Source organism: Choristoneura fumiferana, chromosome Z, assembly GCF_025370935.1.
Source record: "Choristoneura fumiferana chromosome Z, NRCan_CFum_1, whole genome shotgun sequence".
NCBI classification, from domain to species: domain Eukaryota; kingdom Metazoa; phylum Arthropoda; class Insecta; order Lepidoptera; family Tortricidae; genus Choristoneura; species Choristoneura fumiferana.
In genome coordinates, this window is record NC_133472.1 from 8,956,673 (window position 1) to 8,978,340 (window position 21,668).

At 36.7% G+C, this 21,668-nt stretch overlaps 1 protein-coding gene across 9 annotated transcripts in view; it reads right to left on the reverse strand.

Annotated features, from left to right (window-relative positions):
- raskol (Ras GTPase-activating protein raskol) overlaps nucleotides 1-21,668 on the reverse strand; it is a 183,630-nt gene that overhangs the window by 95,038 nt on the left and 66,924 nt on the right. For all 9 annotated transcript variants that reach the window (XM_074111572.1, XM_074111514.1, XM_074111554.1 and 6 more), the window contains one exon: nucleotides 10,499-10,682. In XM_074111572.1, coding sequence (XP_073967673.1) covers nucleotides 10,499-10,682 — 184 coding nt within the window. The remainder of the gene's footprint in view (nucleotides 1-10,498; nucleotides 10,683-21,668) is intronic.

Consider the following 21,668-nt stretch of genomic DNA (forward strand, 5'->3'; position numbering starts at 1 on the left):
TACCTACACATACACAACAAATCTAAACAGATAGATAGGTAGATAGATACCATAACAACACATAAATAAGCTAACTATAACATTCATACGCAAGATGACAGGTAGTGCTCAGGTATACTGTAGTTTTTAAGTATTTTATTTGTTATTATTTTATTTGAAAAATGACTGCCAAGTTTCTTGCGGTGCGGCGCATTCTTCTTGGCAATGATGGTCTTTCCGAAAGCGCTGGTAGTATAAAAAATGACGTGTAAAAGTGCCCATTGCGGCCTATTTACTGAGTAAATGATTTGAATTTGAATTTTGCATTTGAATTTGGATAGGGAAAATTTTTGAAGCTTTAAGGGTTTAGAGTCTTGAGTTTTGTACAGTTATTCACAACACAAGCTGAATGAAGACCACGATATAAATATTGGAAATTTCCAGGGGAATTTTGTAAAATCCCGAAAATTTCAATTGCAGCTACCACACCGCATAGTTTACGCGTGCGAAGCCGCGGTAAAAGCTAGTATGAATATAAAAAATACCGTTATGTTTTCTGTTTTTGTAGTTTTGCGGCTCACTTTTATATTTGCCGGTAATTAATGTTGTAATTTGGCAATAATTTTTAATTTGACTTATTTACCTGTAGGTAATCATTGGCACAGCCGTGGTGGCCTAGTGGTTTGACCTATCGCCTCTCAAACAGAGGGTCGTGGGTTCAAACCCCGGCTCGCACCTCTGAGTTTTTCCAAATTCATGTGCGGAATTACATTTGAAATTTACCACGAGCTTTGCGGTGAAGGAAAACATCGTGAGGAAACCTGCACAAACCTGCGAAGCAATTCAATGGTGCGTGTGAAGTTCCCAATCCGCACTGGGCCCGCGTGGGAACTATAGCCCAAGCCCAGCAGTGGGACGTATATAGGCTGGGATGATGATGATGATGATGAATCATTGGCTGGACAGACTTAACGTTTCCAGGCTGTACGCATTTGCCTCCAATCCGCTAAAGTTCTCAATCAGTTTATAGGTTCAAAGCCACCAATTTTCTACTCCAAACGCTTTACATTATTTCGCTAACACTTCTATTTTCAACCACACGTCGGTTAACATTAGGTCTGATTTGAAAATTTTACTGGATTGTAGATAAGTTCTTCTAAAAACACGCTCTTTGCTATCCGAATAGGTCGCAATGCAGTGCTTTAATTCCTGTTATGCTTACAGCTATATTTAGATGTAACATTAGCTGCCGTTCGATTTTCCTGTTACTGTCATTTTCAATAAAATATGACAATTTCATTCGTAGAATACGATATGAAACACGAGGATTCCCCTTGCGCAAAATTCGAAAAGTCTAGAATATCTGGCACCGTCGAACTATTTGGATGTTTTGCATATCGATCGTTTGGTTGTCAACAAATGTAAGAAACGGATGGTGTCCGCTATCCGGACAGTCGAATAACAACTGTCTCATTCCACAACTGGTTGGCTTTAAAAGACTGTAATGGTTGAATTACTTAAGGAACCCATTAGTATTCCGACAGTACGCCGTCCACAGGAACGCCTGGCCAATCGCCACGGGCGTCGCAACTTCCCTATTAGTACCTTATGATTGTGAGTCACGGTCAAGATTTTTATGTCAAGTGACTACACTCGATTCTCTTCGTATTCTCGAATAATATTTTATTAAACGTAATGCATGATTGAATGATCGTTTGAGCATTTTTTCTCCAGTTAAAAGTTTTCCTTTTCAAGTCGTTTCTCCTTGCTAACGATTTAGCTGGTACAGGCGTAGGCGAACTTATAACGTTTTTGAAAGAGCTATAGATCTACCGACACTGTACACTTTGAGTACAGACGAAAAAAACATCCCAACTTTACTTGTAGGGGAGGTACCCTAAAAATATCTTAATATATATAATTCTTCTGTACGTGTGTTTGTCACCTAACTCCTACTAAACGGCTGGACAACCGGTTGCAAATCAATAAATGTGCAATGTTTCGACGACCATACCATCCGAAGTACCAGAATGTATATTCTGTCATTTTATTTTCCATTAGCTTTGTTAAGCACCTCTCGGAATATGAAGAAAGGGCAACGACAAAAACAAAAGCAAGCCGACAGGTTACAAAATTAGAAGTTTCTCCGGCAGGACGAGCTCGAGCCGTCAGCTATTTCTAGTTCGTCAATCGGCCCCGTGTTTCCTCTACTCGTTTACTTCGTGGCACTGATACCTGTCGGACAGATTCATATCGGCTCTATGGAGACTGGCCGAGAACTCTGTGATACCAGATGGCATCTTGATAGCATTAGACAATGACACTATTGTGAGCATGATAGGTTACATGCCCAATGAAAAAATAAACCTTTATGATCACTTCGATGACATGTCCGTATGTGCTTCGGTGCGTCAGTCTGTTACCGCTTCTTAGTTGGGAACCAGTAATGACAAATTAAATTTAATGCTAAATATTTAGGGCTATATCATGTCATCGTATAATGAAACCAGGCAAGTGTGTGTCAAACTACGCATATAACAAACAATCCGATCAATTGACTAACAAAAACGAGCGTAAGCTGAATATTACTTACTTGGGCTCTCGTGGCACGTATTTAATTTAAAAAGTTTCCAACTTATGATTATAACTCTGATTAGAGTTCAACCGTTTCATTTTGGGCCTATCTTTATAGGAAAATCGTAGTTATCATAAATACTGCGAAATGCATTTCTTTCTCGGATTTAAATTAACGTAAAATATGGGCAATTCAAATACACACTCATCTTAACTATTTATTTCTGTATTGAGCTGTACTACCTATATCGCTGAAGTTTTAATTTATACAATATAATTCCTACCGACAGCGTGCTCGTATAAAATTTCTCTCTATCTTTATCTAAAATTATATACGTAATTATAATCGCAACCATTAACTGTCATTAACGCATGCCTATATAAACACAATGTATAATGATGGCAAATCTTGGCATGAAGGAACGGAAATACGCCAATTAAACTATAACGAGCGATAGGTACCTAATTCATAATCGAGCGATTTAATGCATTATCTCTGGATCTGACCTGAAAATTCAGAATCTTTAGGCTATCTCAATCCTGTGGACGCGGTCGCATTTCCGAAAACTCAGGTCAGGATTTCCTATTTTTTTATAAAGTAGAGATTATTCCGATTTTTTGTGAATAGCACGTTTACAATTTGAGTAAATAATTTACAAACCAAATAAGTAGGTGAATACGCTTGTAAGAACATCTCGAGACTTTTCCTCGGAAAACAGAAGGGTTACTACGGACATCGAAAATCGAAGTTCGTGTCGTACGCGTCTCCCTCTCACTCTCATATGAAATAATATAAGCGTCAGCGGGACAGCAAGATACGAAGTTCGAATTTTGTAACGTAGTAAAGGGCCAGGTTTTTCTCAGGACTCAATTCTACATCTGGTAATTCAATCTAAAGCTATCATATAAATCGATCTTATACGTTCAAGTTCAATGGGCTAAGTTAAATAGTTTCATTACAATGTGATGTCGCATTATAATTAAAATATAATAATTAAAATACGCCCCTATAAATCAGCGTAGCTTTAATTGTTTACTAACTGTAATTATACACATCCTATTTCCTACACCGACGACTCTAAACACAACAATAACGTACTTATAATTATAAATACCTTTGGCTCGAAAATATAGATACATATTTATATTATGTTTATTTCCTGTGCGTTTTAGAAGTGGGGATCTAAAAGAGCCTAACTCTGCGCCATTAAAGTATAGTCCTAATAGTTTCAACAACTCTTAGTAATATAATTAATATTAAAATATTATAGAATGACTAATCAACAGTGCTGTTAATTAATTGTTAGTAAGAGTTAGTAAGGTCGCGCGAAGTTGATCTCCAGTTTAGTACTTATGGAGACCGACGCAATATTTTTATGTGTAAATAAACATAATTTCACATAAACTATATTAATACTCATTTTTAACACACCTTTATTTTACTACATATAACATAAATCAAAGTTCCTTCCTGTCGTTTACCTCTCTGTGTGTAGGTATGCTTAGATCTTTCAAACTATAAAACTGATTTCTATTTAGTTTTCAAAATTGTGAAGTTACCGCCTTTCTTTACTATTTCGTATTTTTTTGCAAAGTTGCACACGAGGGAAACCTGAGGTCGTTAGTTCGAAATAAGGTTAACAACTATGATCTGTTGTATTGAAAAACACTATTAAAAAGTACCCAACGTCCAGCAGATGAAACTATAACAACATAAATGTAAATTACTTTAATATCGCACCGTTTTTTGTTGTTATTAAGTAGTCCTTATTTTATAAAAGAACATATTGTCAATCAACAAGAAAAAAATTACGTTTTAACTTCAAAAACCGGCCAAGAGCGTGTCGGACACGCCCAAAATAGGGTTCAGTTGCCATAACGAAAAAAATAAGTAATATTACGACCTATCTAACGATACCCCACACTACATGTTTGGATGAGAAAAAAAAATCACCCCCACTTTACGTCTATGACATTTTTATTGTACCATTTTGTCGGCATAGTTTACATACATATTCGTGCAAAATTACAGCTTTCTTGCATTGATAGTCCCTGAGCAAAGCCGCGGACGTACGGACAGACAGACAGACAGACATGGCGAAACTATAAGGGTTCCGTTTTTGCCATTTTGGCTCCGGAACCCTAAAAAGGACGAGGTTCTATGTTCGACTGTATCTCTATCTTTTTCGCGCTCGCTCAGTCAAAATACCCTGTCAATTTCAGAAAGTATCTTGGCAGTTGCACCAATTGGTATTGCAATCAGAATACTGATTTGTAACTACTTGACCTCGAGTCTAAAAATTATTATCTTCATGCATTGAACCTGAGGCTTGATTATTAACGGTAGAATCAGTATAATACCTATAATACAGTTCAGTACCGAGACAGTCCACAGAAACTGTAATAAAAGTTAATCTAAACTTCCAAAGTAATATTACAAATGTACGAAGGACAAAGGATATTTTAGTCTCGTAAATTCGTTTAATCCCTACGGAGTAACGACAGCGGAACTTTACGCAAACGTTATAGACTGAGCCGGCAAAATAACTGGCTTTGTATCCAGATAAGCGTCTCGCGCGTACAGCACGCGCGACAATTTCTAATCCGTAACCTACTGTTTAATAGGCATATAATGTCGTACTGTGTATATATTTTGTAGTTTAATCGGTTTCTTGCGTGGTTAAAAAAATATATTTCATTTATTCTGTCACTTAGATTATCAGAAAATATTGGACACATTATTATTTCTGTTATCAGTCACACAAAAAACTATAAAAAACCTGTCAAAAGCGGGTCGGATATGCCCAAGATAGGGTTCCGTAGCCATTACGATAAAATGTAGTAAAAAAATTCTATGAATTTTGTATTTTGCTCGGAATCTTCAAAGTTTAGGTATATTTTATACCTTAGACTGCTATTTACTTTTAAACTACTAAAAATTCACAAGAAAACTTAGCCGTTATAATTTCCCTTGCAAGATTTTTGATTTTTTCTAACCGACGGTTTAACTTTTAGAGGGAGCGGGACGCTCGATTTTAATGAAAATTTTCTCTTTAAAGTTGAATATACCACAAACAAATAACTGAATCGAAACACTGTAGGGTTAGACTAGAAAAAAAAACACCCCCACTACATCTATGGGAGGTACCCTACAATTTTTATTTTACCACTTTGTCGGCATGACTGATACGTATACTCATGCCAAATTACAGCTTTCTAGTACTAACAGTCTCTGAGCTTAGCCGCTGACAGACAGACGGACAGACGTGGCGAAACTATAAGTTGACTACGGAACCCTAAAAATGAAGCGCGTAAAAATTCGGGACTGAGGCCCGTGATGTCACGACGTGCTAAAAAGTGTCGTATAGTGTGACGTCACACGGAACTTTTCCTGCCTGTATATCTTAATTTTTTTACAAGCTTTTATTTAGTTTCACCTGTCCCGTTGTCTGTCTGTCTGTAATCAAATCTTGTAAGTTAAATTTGACCAACTTTCAGTAGTCAGATTGACTTGAAATTTGGAATACTTATGTAAATCGCGTGACAATACAATAATCTAGTAGTGCATCCTGGTAGTCCAGCCAGGATCGTCTCCGCAGGACGGAACTCTTGAACGGTTAATAGCTCGACTTGAAATTTGGTAAGTATGCAAATGTAGTTTGGGTGACAATGCAAGTACAGTCAGCAAAAAACCTTGTATTAAAAATGAAAATTTTATGGTTAGGTTAGTTTAATTGACAAAAGAAAAAATACGTGTCCGAATATTTCAGATACCTAATCATTGGACGGGCTAGGGGTTTTTACACCACCCATTGATTAATTTTATTTGACGGATAAATGTGATTCCGTCTCCGTCTATTCGAACAAAACAAACAGAGACGGCATCATATTTATCCGTCAGATAAATTTAATCAATGGATGGTGAAACAGGGGGTAATTATAATAGTTTTTATGACACTAGCCTATTCAATTCAGGTGCAAACGAACGTATAGATAGAGTCATTCACGATGACGCGTGCCGTGGTTCTTATTATAATGTCATTAATGGCTAATTTTGACAAAATCACGCTCTTCGTGCATGGCACTAGGTATAAACCCCTCTCGCGTTAAACAATAAAGTTATTACTTAGTTTAACTATGGCTGTGGCAGTAGGGAGATTGATTTCACGGTGTCGCGTCCACCGGGCCGGACCGGGCCTAATTGTGCCCATTTTAGCCGGTTGCGACAGCGCGCGAAGGGCCAGCGACCGTCCGACACCGCATTTAAATAGCATTTGTTTTTATGCGATGGCCTGATGAGTACTGTGTAACAAGTATTTATTAGTTGAATCGTATTTGAGTTGCTTTAAGGTTGTCCGGTTTTAACCCCCGACGCAAAAGGGGTGTTATAAGTTTGACCACTATGTGTGTCTGTGTGTGTCTATCTGTCTGTGGCACCGTAGCTCTTAAACGGGTGGACTGATTTGAATGCGGTTTTTTTTATTTGAAAGCAGGTTCTCTAGCGATGGCCCTTAGATGTTATATCAAAATCGGTTCAGCCGTTTTTAGGATATTGAACTTTGAAGTGAAAAAGTCGGGGGTTTTCCAACTTTTCGTTGGTTAGGTTAGTTGTCAATATGGCGCAGAAAATCTTGTCAATGAACTAAAATGATTTGTTTGCTCACCCGCGACCCTGTGATAGCTTAGTTTATGCAGGATATGCGTGTTCACACACACAAATCACACAAACCCATCTATCAGCACCACCACACTACAGTGACGCGTTTCAAACTCAACCAGAGCTCATCTTCAGAGCAACACAACCGTGCACCATGCTACCAGATGTTAGACATGCATAAGCTTAGCTATCATAAGGTCGTGGGTAAGCAAAGAAATTATTTTAGTTCATTGATATGGACCTCCGCAAAGTAACGGATGATTCAATAAATTATTTGAAAATCTTGTCTTGTGTGTTTGTGTGTGTGTGTGCTATTCGATGTTTTTTTTAATTATTATTTCTTCCTAACTTGTTTTCTCTGTGTATCGAATATGTGTAAATAAATGTCTCTCTCTCTCTCTCTCTCTCTGTCAAAATTATTTCCTCAGGAACGAAAGAGTACAAGAACAAGAATATATTTGAACTAATATCAAACGCAAAGCTATTTTTTTATAATGGTAAAATGGTAATGACATTATTAAGGTCACTTCTCTCAAAAGATCTCGTATATTTTCATGGAAAAACTAGCTTTTGTCCGCGGCTATCTCTGTGCCAAAAATCACGTCAATCCATCGCTCCGTTTCGACGTGAAAGACGGACAGAGATACAAACATACAAACACACAAACACACACACTTTCGCATTTATAATATTAGTATGGAAGTAATGGATAGAAGATTTCATAATTCCATAGAACAAAAATTAATCGTCGTATTTATCTAAATTCCTTAACGCTGCGCTCAAAGTAGCAGCAAATAAAACTAGTTGACTTGAACACTTTTTACTGCACAAAAAACTGTCATCAGTTCTAATCCAAATTCTTCACAAAATTAAAATAAAAGCCTGGATCGAAAAGACGAGGGCTCGAGGGTTTTTATTACACCAAGTAAGTTACAGTAGTTAAAAAAATATTAGGCGCGACTTCCACTCGGTTCAGTAGATTCATATTTAGAGTAGATAAATATTGGAGAATTTTTCAGGACTCGTGGAGAAATATGTGAGTATTTTGGTCTTTCATCACGATGTTTTTTATTGTCTTTACATGTTTACTAGTTAGTACTTATTTAGAACAGTGGGTACATTACTTACATTGCAATGCACAATAATAGACTTCACTAGGTACACACTATTATTGTATTACAATAACAATACATCACACGATATACTAAGTATATAAATTAAATTTGTATGTCAAATCTAAATCCAATATTAAAATAAATACGTTCTAATTTCAAAATTTAAATTAATAAAATTAAACATACCTAAATCAATTTAAGAGGTTCTTACATCACTCATTTATAAAGTGTATGTGATAAATGTAGTGCCGTCTTCGTTTATCCGGAAACACCAAACAAAGATGGCATCACAGATATCTGTCACATAAAATTTATCTATGAATGGTGTAATAGGGGATAAGTCTAATTAAATCAAATAAAATAACCATTCAGAGGTGTAGCTTTATAGGTAGGTCCTGTCGTTTCATCGTAGTTGATTGGGATTGGCAAACGCGTTCAATATCAATACACAAACTTCTTTTCAAACATGCAACCCTAAAGCAAGTCTCTGGACTGTAACGTTATTAGTGGAGTGACAAATATGCAGCGTGACATGGAATACGAGCCGAAATCGATTAGTGACGGCGTCACGGTGCCCGGCCACGGTGCAGCCAGACTGCAACGCATGTCTAACTAAATAGACGTATAGTACCGTCGTTTTTGGTAACACTAACTTGCAGTGGCGTAGAACCCGGTGCGAAACAGACTTCTACCGAGAAAAGGGTGAGTGAGAAAAGGTCGAGTGAGGATTGGGCAAGTGAGGAAAGGGCGAGTGAAGAATGGGTGAGTAAGAGCGTGAGTTTTATAGGTTTGTCTTCGGATGTGCCTCGCAGTTAGTGTACGAGTACAAAATTTACTATACATTGACTTCACGTAAGCGGCTAATCTGCTTAGTATGGAAAAAGAGGCAACAAGGTAGGAGTCGAGTTGTTAAGCGCCATGCCACTTGTACTTTGCCTATTACATGATAAGACCAAAGGTGTAGTGCTGTACCATTTTCTTAAAGCCTGTATGGTTTATGGCTCGAGGACAAAACCTTACACCTGTAAGCTGATCCCACGGTAGGTTTTAATTAGATGGAGCGTCAAAAAATTGCCAAGTTTTGTCGATACAATCTCTAATAAATTTGTAAATAAAGGTTTGTAAAACTTAAAACTAGGAAAGTTTTCACGTGGCCCTGGTTTTCTCAAACATCCATCCAGAAGGCTGATTTTTTTTAATAATTTGTATCAAAATATTCTTGTGTGAAGGAAAACATCGTGAGGAAACCTGCACAAATCTGCGAAGCAATTCAATGGAGTGTGTGAAGTTCCCAATCCGCACTGGGCCCGCGTGGAAACTATGGCCCAAGCCCTCTTGTTCTGAGAGGAGGCCTGTGCCCAGCAGTGGGACGTATATAGGCTGGGATGATGATGATGATGATGACTCTTGTGTAGCAGACTTTCACTATATACCAGTGCTGGAGGAAGACGAAGTGAAAACACTCCGACATCGTTTGAGCAACATCGTTTGAGAAAAGATGGTACAGCAGTTCGCCTTGTGCCCCCAGATCGACTGAGCGATTATGGTAGAAATCGTACAAATACAATGACTCTTTATTGGACACCAGAAATAGTAAGCGATACAGAAAACAAGTACACAGAAAGAAAACTACAAGGTGAACAATAGGCGGCCTTATCGCTTAAGAACGACATCTTCTAGACAACCTTTTCATCGTATGTTGAATTTTCGAACACAAACAGAATAGGCAGAAGTAGTCGAAAAATTAATTTAAGCTGCGTTTTCAAAAGGCACAATCCCACGAGCCCAAGGCATCCCATCCCAACTTTGAGAGATATTAATTTAGTCAAAGCATGTAAAGCTAGCGGAAAGCAGCGCCATCTATTTCGACAGCTGTAATTCATCTTAACCTTAACATCGTGCCATCTAGTGAAAGCACGTCGCCCCGAAGTTGTCTTGGCGTTACCTCGAATTGCCGACGTTCCGCTACTCGCCACTAGATGGCGCTAACAGTACACTTTTTTTCCATCCATTCCATTCCAGCCTATATACGTCCCACTGCTGGGCACAGTACACTTAATGCTTAATATATTGAAGACTGAAACGTATTATTTGTAGTGCAGCCTACTCACATCGGGAAATAAGATGCTCAAAAAAAATTCGTAAACCAAATGAAACAAACAAATCGCTTTACCTTGCACTGGTAACGCCCGTAGCGAAACAGCATCCTCCTCGATTTCGTCTTCAGCCTCCTCTTCAGTGATGGAGGGTGGCGCGGCCCAACACCGCAGCCTCGAGCCGGCATTGCCTGGCTGTCCGCCGCCATCAAGCCGCACCCGCGGTAAACTTCTCGTGTACTCCGCGTTGTTATTGTTAGCCTGTTGTACAAGAAAAAAATAAGGTCACAATTTAGATTTAGTAAAAAAAAATTTAGAAAATAAAAAATAATGATCTTGGAGTACGTACTCCCAGATAGATATTTTCAACTACTCGGTACAAATTTCAAATATGTAAAACACAGATGTTTAATTTATCATTTTTACACGATTATACAGAAAAGCCAAGGGGAAGGATTAGGATTTCATTAACAGTAAATGGATAATGTTACTATACGTTAGATTTTATCGTAAAGCCAGTCTGGATGACAATTTTTTTTACAAAAACGTGCGAACGAACGGACTTTACTTACAAATAACGAAGTGAAGTAAATGAAGCGTCAGTTACAGTAATTTCAAAATTATGTAGGTGCGTGGGAGTTTCAACATCTTTTTGATTTACCGAACATACCTATAACTCCTATAAGCTCTGAAAGTCGTAAAATGGCTCGGTTGCTTTTTTTTTAAACTTAGTTTTGAAATATATCAAATAATATTTTCTACTGCTCGCTGGGAAATTCATAAATAAAAAGCATCGCTTAGTGCTGTCAAGTTTTGCTACAATTTACTCTAACAAAAAACGCCTGACTTTGAAGTGAGTGAGTTAGTTCACTTATGAAAAGGAATAATAATAAAAAAATTATGGTTATAGAATAACGCGTCACTCATTAAAATTTAAAGTAAGCCGGCATCAAGATACAAATATTCAGTAATTGTTTTTTTACATACACCGTGTTTTTCTTGGTTTCCGTTAACGTTCATTGGTAGAAACTTTAATGATAAAGATATTTTTTAAGCATATATCTTCTCAGTCATTGTTATAGGTCAAATTGTAAAATTCACAAGCTTGGCGAGTGACATTCACATGACGCAAGAGAAATAAAACAACTCATTGTTTGAACCTTCCTTTGCTAAACATGTTCCAATTAAAAACGCTTTAGTTATAAACTTTAAAAAACGCGATAAATTAAGACATTTTCACTGTTTACTGTGTATAATTAATTTTCTTAATTACCTTTTACATTAAACAGTAAGAGATAGGCCACTCGCTAGTGTCTCGGAGAAATAAACTTAATTTGACCTGTTGAAAGTTCCCTTAAAATTAACGGAAATCAAAAATTGCATGGTGTAGAATAAGTACAGTGTAATGTTTCTGTTCTGTCATTACTGTAACATCCAGTCGTCCCACCGTCGACGATTAGCGAGAAGACAGTAAATAGTCGAAAGTTAATCGCTTCTTCTAGGTAGTCGGGCAGCTGCCGTACTAAGTATGATTTACTGTAATGCAAGTTTGAATATAATTTATTCTAATTATCTATTATAATGATTGAATACAGACTTTCTTGGCGTATTATGTAGATAAATATGTAGCACCCAATATTTACAGTGAATAATCCCTCCCTCGTACTACAATTCACAGATAACCTAACTAGATATTCCAGACCAATTTATTTGGTTTTGAAAAAGGAAAATTTTATTTTAATAATTGTGAGGTATTTTAAAAGCCATTCAGTTGTTATTCGTTGTTTTTTTTTAACATGTACCTACTAATAAATTTGATTTCCTGTACGACAAAGACACATAAACGTGAATTTGCAACCTAACTTTTTATTACATACTAGTAATTATAAAATACAGTACAGTTACTCTTTATTGAACAACGCAATATATTAAGCAGTATAATAGAAAACGAATGTACCAAAATTAAGAAAAATAACCAAGATAATCAATACAATTAAGAACAAAAGTAAATAGGGTACGTGTACTAAATCCGTATTTTCTCCACATACTTTGGCTACCCCAGCAGTTTAATAGTATTTTTTTATATTAATTCTAACTGAGTATTTACAAACGTTAAGCACGACGGAAAACTCTACAATTAATATAGGTATATATACTCGTAGCTTTAAAAACCCGTCGCCCGGAATATGCTGTCACCCGAACACAGCGGGTGGCTAAAAATGGCGAACCTTTCATTTCAGCCGTGGACCACGGTAGGCATCGACTTTATAACCTAACCTAGGTTATAAAGTCGATGACGGTAGGATAGCAACAAGGTCCCAATTTGACAGACGGTAAAAAACCGGCCAAGGGCGTGTCGGACACGCTATTTACTCTTACACTACTAATAATTCTCAAGAAAGCTTAACCGTTATAGTTTTCCTTGTAATTTTGATATTTACTACCATCCTGAGTTTTGTAATTTTTTCCACCCACCGGTTTAGATTTTAGAGGGCCCCTCCCTCTCGTGAAAAATTACAGCTTTCTAGCATTGGTAGTCCCTCAGCAAAGCCGCGGACAGACCAGACAGACAGACAGATGGCGAAACTATAAGGGTTCTGTTTTTGCCATTTTGGCTCCGGAACCCTAAAAAAAAAGGTAAAATCGGTATCATAAAATCACGCAGGATGTTAAAATGGGGAATTCATAGAATCGTTTCCATAGAAAAAAACAGTCATTTGATAAAAAACTTAAACCTGTAGTGAAATGAGAAAATCAGATGAAAAGGGCAACTCGTTCATTTGTTTAGCGATTTGATACTTATAATCCCTGTTACGCGTCTGTGAGTTGTCGAAACTCGTGGTCGAAACGAACTCGCAAAGTCAACTCGTTTTATCAATTTTCACTAGACACGTTTAGTGATATTATAAAAATCTCAATAAAAAAAATACCTTATTTAAATATTTTTCTTTGCTACTTCAAAAGAAAATATCGAAGCCGGGCAAACAATTTTGTATTTGTAGTTCGCCACAGTTATACCGTGTTCAAATAATGCTCCTACGCGGTCCTTTTTAAATGAATAGAATTTTCGGGTTACCTATGTAGGTACCGAAATAATCGCGTGAACAAATATATCGTTAAATTTTTCTTTATGAGATACATAAAGAAAATCTCCTTTAAACCATCAAAGCAAAACAGAATGTCATAAAATGGATTTATTTCGTTAAATAATATAACGACTTGATTGATATCAATCCACAGATTAAACATACTTATACCGTGGCGTACGTCAGTGGTTTATTGAATAAAAGCCCGCATTCACTGGTAGCAGCTGCCCGTTGATGCTTCCTCGTGCCCAGGCCCTATACTACGAAGTGCAAAATTCGAACTTCGTATGTTGCCGTCCCGCTGACGCTTATATTATTTAATACGAGAGTAAGAGGGACGGTACGATACGAACTTCGATTTTCCAACTTCGTAGTAGCCCCCCAGTTCGGATCAACAATCGCGCAATGGGGAATCAAACAGTTAGTGATCACAAAGAAACGGAAAGGAATACGAGTATTTGGCGGGTTTTTTGGGTCCCGTAGCCAAAATAGCAAAAACAGAACCCATATAGTTTCGCCATGTCTATCTGTCTGTCTGTCCGTCCGCGGCTTTGCTCAGGGACTATCAATGCTATAAAGCTGTATTTTTGCACGAATATATATGTAAACTATGCAGACAAAATGGTACTTCAAAAAAATATATATTTTGAGTACTTACCTCCCATGGACGTAAAGTGGGGGTGATTTTTTTTTCTCATCCAACCTTGTAGTGTGGGGTATCTTCAGTGATTCTACTCCAAAATTATTCGTGATAGACTTTTATATTCTTTAAAAACGAATTAATGTTTATTAACGGTTTTTAAAGAAAATAAAAGTCTATAACGAATAATTATTGGATTAGATACATTAACTTATATATCTTAAAATAATAATCCAATAATTATTCGTTAAAGACTTTTTTTCTTTCTTTAAGAGTTCTATCAGACCACATTTTTAATTTTCATTACATTTTTATGGAACAATCGAGAAAAACTAACAAAAATGCAACGTTGCCAGCTCAGCTCAGCTCAGCTCAGCAGGTATAAACGCTCTTAAGCTTTTGTGAGACATTTTTGAAAAAAAAAACTAAAGGCCCTTTTTTGTACGGGGGGCGTGAACACACTCACCTATGAAAAAGATCTTCCGGCAAGATCGAAACTAGTCGGACTGTTCCTGATTTATAATCGTAAGTTAAACGTTTATTTTTGTAAATATTTTCATTTTTGTAACGCCGATATCGATTTATTTTTTGCACATATTATTTTGATGAAGCTAGCTTTGGATGTTGGCATTATAGGCCTTTCTGCAGTTACGAACTGGTCATGAACAAAGAGATAACCGTATCGATCTGTTGCCTTTGTTTGCCATGTTAGTGTGGTTCCATTCGATGCGCTTTTAACCCCCATGAGAAAAAGGGGTGCTGTTTTTACCCGACTACGATGTGGCGTCTGACGATGTGACGTACGATGTGATGCCTGGAGAGCAGTTACGATTTCAATCCGTACCTATGTATGTATATTACACGGACTTCTATGATATCTGTGGTATATTACTGTGGTATATTATCTGTTCCCTCATAACTTCAAAACTACTTGTATCATAATTTGACATAATGAAGTATCATAAATCATTAGAAGCGTCTGAATGTCCGCTCGCCATATGATCTATATGACGTCACATTAAGTTTAATATGGCACCATCTAGTCAGAGGACAAAAATCTATGGATGGTTCCGTATTAGCTATCTAAATGGAAGGGCTTACATCCTTGTAAAATATACATAAATTATGATAGTTAAATGTTTCTATACTATAATTTTAATCTTTTACATATATTTTAATTAAGTGGCGCATTTTTCTTGGCAATGATGGTCTAGCAGAAATTGCTGGTAAGCCCTTTCTGGCCTACTTACAGAATAAAAGTTCTCATTTTGGGTTCTTAATTAACACGTTTCTTAAATACGTTTTCACTTCTCATGCTTGTAAAGTTCTTGTTGATGCTGGATCTAAGCGACATAAAATGACTTTTTGTGCTGTAGTGCATAAAGTAAAATCTTCGTCTAAGACTAAGGTAATCATGTGTTCACTAACAGCCACAAACAAAAAGTTTCCATATATTTTTAAATAATTTTTAATTTGTATAAAACTAAAAAGCAATCAAATAAATCAAAACAAATTAATAAAACTCAATATTTATAAATAGTATTAGCAATGCATGAAAACTAAAAGGTAAACTAGTAATTGAACAATTATTTCCACTGATGCTATTTCATTTCCTCGCCATTGAAGTAAAAAACAGAGTGTAAAACTCGAGCATTAAACCAATTTTCCCCTCGAAGTGTCTATCCACCCTGTCTCGGGTAAAATGGCTCGTTTTATGCTCTTGTTGTACAATCTACTATTTCACTTCTCATGCTCGTAAAGTTGGTATTTATGCTGGATCTAGGCGACATAAAATTACTTTTTATGCTCTAGTGCATAAAGTGTAATCTTCGTCTAACACCAAGGTAATCAGGAGTCAACAGCCGCAAACAAAAAAGTTTCTATATATTATTTAATATTTTTTATTTTATGTAAAACTAAAAATCAATCGAAATAAATCAATTTAACTAAAAATTTAGAATTATATGTATAGCAATGCGTGCAAAATAAAAATAAAGGTTTCCACTGTTTCTATTTAATTTCCTCTCAATCGAAGTGAAAAGCAGTGTAAGGCAGTTGTCTCACCGCCAGCGAGGAAACGATTGGCTATCGACTATTTTCTCGCTCAAGAAGCGAACAAAAGATATAAGATCCTGTGTGAGTAAAAGAGACACAATATTAATAGTTGATCGCTGGCTGTTCACACTGTCGGCGAGAACTCGCTCTTATATCTTTTGTCGCAGCGACAAGAGCTATAAAACTCGCTGAGCTATAGATAGCTGTGGCGGCCGCCCCGCACGAGCGAGTCGAGTGGAGCGAGTAATCGCCCGGCGCACTCGAAAACTCAATACAGCCAGCGACAAAACTACACTCGCTTCTCGCTGCTCACCCACTCGTTTCTAGTTACTCGCTCTACTCGCTTCTCGCTCATCGTCGGCGGTGGGACAAGTGCCTAAAACTCGAGCATTAAACCCATTTTCCCCTCGACGCGTCTATCCACCCTCGCCGTACCGGCTCAGGTACGAACGCCTCGGGTAGAATGGCTCGTTTTATGCTCTCGTTGTACAATCTACTATTTACCTATGCATTTATACCTAATCCTCGAAGTAGTTCAAATAAAAAAATCGTAGAAACACAAATACAAACGAAAACACATCTTTTTCAAGCGGTCTTATAGTTTAGATGCTGAATAGGTACTAAACTATTTATATATATTGTCCTTGCTATTATGAATCATAATTTATGATCGTAAGAAATTTCAAGCCAATCATAATTGGAAGTGAATTGGTAAGATTTAACCCGAATAAACAAACATTCAAAGTTAAACAAAAGCTTGTATAAAAAAAAGCAGAAACATTAACTCACTTCAAATATAAACAATTTTTTTATAATTGTTAAACCGATTTTGAGAATATTTATACAAGACCACCTCGAGGGTATTCGATGACGAGCACTATTAATTTCGTGTTTAACACAACATAAGAATTAAATCCGTAGATTAACATTTTCTCATTAACATACTTCTTCCTTCTGCCCTGCTTAACATGTCAAAGCCAATTTAGATAAAGCATTACTTAACAAGATTATAATAATTACAAAAGTAATTCGCATGCACGCCGGTTTCCGTGAGAACGCAACGCAACGCGTTAGATCGCTCGTATACTCATACCGGATCGAGTCGAGGCCGTCTTAAGCCCCATTTAGACGATGCAAGAACTTGCATGCGAGTGGTGTTACATTGCGGACGATTGAGAGACAATGTATTCAGTTGATCAAACAAATACCGCAATGTAGTGAAACTTGCATACAATTTCTCGCATTGTCTAAATTGTCTAAATGCCCCATTTAAGCTTGCTTTTACGAGTAAGATTTGACTACTGGAACAAGACTGGCACATTACATATAAATTCTAATGGCAACTAAAACTGTTGTTCATATTTAAATACCAACTTTGCCGGCTATCAAGAATAATACTCAAGTTTTTGTAATCGGTTAATATATGTATAATAGTTACCGCGTGAGACATTAAATTCAAAATACAATGGAAAGCTAATGATTAAAGCCACACTTAAATTCTTAGGACTAACACGTCTCCAATCTAAATACAAGAGCCTAAATTAAGTAAAGCCAGTTTGTAACAGGGTACATAGGTATAACGCGTGCAATCTAATATGCTCTGAATATACAAAATTACGTACATTCATTACTTCAAAGGTCCTTCAATAACGGTCACAAATTACGTGATCATAAAGAACGTTGCAACCATTCATAACATCAATCCAATGTCATTCACCACTCACGCACGGGAAAAATATGTGCTATGTGCGCTGTATATTGTAGGTGCTATTAGGAAAGTATAGTATACCTACAAATGCGTGCAATGTGAACGGTGGAAACAGCTCAAGCGTGATGTCGAACGACAGTGTAACTGGATATATAATAGTACTTAACTCGCATGCTATTATATTACGTCCTTGCATCTCAGCATATTAACGACTGATGCAGTAAATGGGCCAGATACTCATAACTAGTCGACTTAAAAAGATCAAAGAGGGAAAACAGCGCGTCTGGTTTTGTTGCTTTGTATATATGATCAAGACAAGAACCTTGTGATTTAGTAAGTTTTTTTTTCTCAGAAGCGGAACAATTGAGAGGGATTTCGCAAGGGTCCCGAACACAAGACAATGAGAAAAAATAAGACAATGATGATTTACGAGGAGCAGGTGAATATCACTACGAAGTACATCAGTTACAATTATAAATAAGGAAGTACTCAGCTGTAACAATTGTAACACATACGTGTAAATAGTAGTCATAAGAACTTTTTAGAAAGAAAAAGGAACATGCAAATGCATGCGAGTAGTACCACAAAAATAAGTAGTAAAGTAAGAGTAGTCAATTTATAATGCTGTATTTAAGCATGGTACTATTAATCAAAACGTTGACTCTGCCAAGTTTCTTGCGTTGTATTCTTCTTGGCAATGAAAGTCAAGAAAAGCCAGCATACTCACAGAAACTCTTTCTTTGATATTAAAAGATACTGCTAGAAAGTAGTTACCTAAACGTCCTAGTAAATCATTTCATCGTAGGTATGTAATCCATAGTTACAGGCCATATACTACGCCGGATTTACTGCCGGATATTCTCTCCAATTATCTTATAGGGGAAGTTGTCAATTAAAACACACATTTACCTCACTTCAACGCCGAGCAAAGTAAAGCGAGCTGTCTTCTAGCTAGTCTATACAAGGCAAGACTATTTGTCAGACTTAAATCGATCGACGCAACTGAGCCGCTAGTAAGTATATTTCATAGGTACCCAAATAAAGATCTGGCTTAGAATGGTGTCCTACGAATCAGCTAAGGTTTTAATTGAGACAGCTTTTGTATCTGAGGACCTATTTTTAAAAACACATGATTCGATAGTAAGGAAGATTGTTCTGAATGCGAGTAAAGCAGTAAAAAAATACACCTCTATTGTATCTTGCCAATCAGTCGAATATTTAATTTTATAATACAATACAATGACTCTTTATTGTACCATCAGCCAAATAAGTGGTCTACCAATTTTTAAACAAGTTCCTATCAAGTGAATATGCCGCTAAAGTCGAACTTTCAAGTTGACAGACACGTCTATTGGCATTATTGTTTTGTGACATGCAAACGATTTTTAACTTTAGGGTGGTAGACCACATATTTGGCTGATGGTACACCAGAAATAGTAAGCGATACAGAAAACACGTACACAGAGAGAAAATTACAAGGTAAGCAATAGGCGGACTAGTTTAGATTGGTTTAGTTTACTTTCGAGTAATATTTGGAGTGATGAATATCAAAAACCGATATCCTAATCTGAATAAATAGTAAAATTAACAAATAAAAATGTTTACTCTCTATATTATTGAAATACTAATTTTTAAGGCTAAAAATCCCATAAATATTTGGAGAGTATTTCTCGGGTCATACAGGCGCTGTATAAATCCATCCAGCCGTCATCTGCCGGTGCATCAACATTCATTCATAACACTACAACTCGCTACACACATTATAAAATGTACGAGTACCTACTACACTTACAATGTACCAACACTTCCTCATTATGACAAGCGTAGTATGTACACGAACAGATCTGATGAGCTGTACGATGTTTTTACGTAGACAGAATTTCCTTTATCACGGAACGAAAGTGGTAATTTTAATTTTCCAATCAAAGCTGAAACTCAATTTGCTAATAGCAACAGGAGAGATATTCATGCCATTCCGTAAAAACGGGGTTTGCAAATGAAACGAATGTCAAAGGTACTGTACGAACCCTTAATTTCATGCAGCCTGTGCTAGCCTGAAAGCTTAATGCAGGTTTTAGGGTTCCGTAGTCAACTAGGAACAATTATAGTTTCGCCATGTCTGTCCGTCTGTCTGTCCACGGGTCAGCTCAGAGACCGTTAGTACTAGAAAGCTGCAATTTGACTATCATACCTAGAAAAGCTCGACTAATTAATTGACATAATATTGCTATCATAGTCAAATATTCACGATAAAAATCATTGAAAATTAAAAAAATGACAAAAATTATAAAATGCCTCTAATGAGCCTATCCTTATCTTGGGAAAGTGGATAATGGCAGCTCGACACGCTGAAATGTCTAAAATCATGACAAAAATTATAAATGCTCTAATGAGCCTTCATGGGAAAGTGGATAATGGCAGCAATTTACTTAATGAACTTTTACTACTTGAAATTACGTTGAGGCAAGTGATGGATTATGTTGATGTAAATCTCCTTCAATTTTAAACATTCTTATATGATTTTAGTTAGGTAAGTATAGACGTTCATTCTTAATTATTATTAGCCTCCATAATTTTATTGGAGTCACAGCCAACATCTGAGGTAATTAATCATAAATTGAAAATTTAAAATGTTGCTGATTTTTAGGGTTTTGTACCACAAAAATTAAAACGGAATCCTTATAGGATTACTTTGTTGTCGGTCTGTCTGTCGGTCTGTCCGTCTGTCTGTCAAGACCTTCTTCTCGGGAACGCGTGGAGGTATCAAGTTGAAATTAACACCTAATACGTGTACATACTTATTCCTGCGGCCCCTTGAAGCTGTAAAAAAATAAAGCTTCTACATTAACGGAACCTGCGGAATGCCTGCGGTCCCTTGAATCTGTAAAAAATAAAGCTTCTACATTAACGGAACCAAAAGATACGGCTATTTAAGCCCTATTTTTCATACATTTCGCAGTTGATTCAAAACCTTTAACCCGATACGCGTCCTCAGACTACATTAGTCCCTAACTTTTTTTGTGCGGGAAATGTCCTAGAGACTACTGGTAGACTACTGTAGAGTCTTGGACGCGTGACGGGATATGGTTCTTCCCGTAGACCTAGAATCATGAAATTCGGCAAGGTTTTATACAGCACAAGTAAAGTAAAAAATCCGAAAATCGCTAATTTGTTGCTCCATCACAATATAAAAAAAAATTGATTCAAAGCTTTCATTCGAAAGCGATGGTTTATTTCAACACGACACTCTCTGCGTAGATCAAGGTGGCATAGTGGTACTCGCATGGACTACGGTGCACGAGGCCCCGATCGAGTTCAAATCCTAGAATAGTAATATTTTTTGTTTTTATTTTATTTAACAGTCCGACTCGCAGTTGACCGTTTTTTTTTTATTTTCCTGTATAGTATCTTCATTTGGAAAGTCAATTATTGTAAAACAATGCGGGAAAGCTTTTGTTTTGAATTTGTAATTTTTATTACATCAAAGAAATCTTATCTGGGTCAGTCTCAAAAAGAATAATATGTACTTAAAACTGATGCACATCCGACAACATGGAGTAAACACTGCAGTCGATCCGGAAAGTGGGTTAATACTTTTCAAAATGATTATCGGCCAGACGCCGGCACGATCCGTTGCTCTACACGGCACGGTTAGTACTCGTAAGTTATATTTTTGATGAAATTTGACAAGCGAGTTAAGTTGCAACAGTATATTTTGGGCTACGTCAACAATTCGCAGTTTTAACTGAACATTCCAT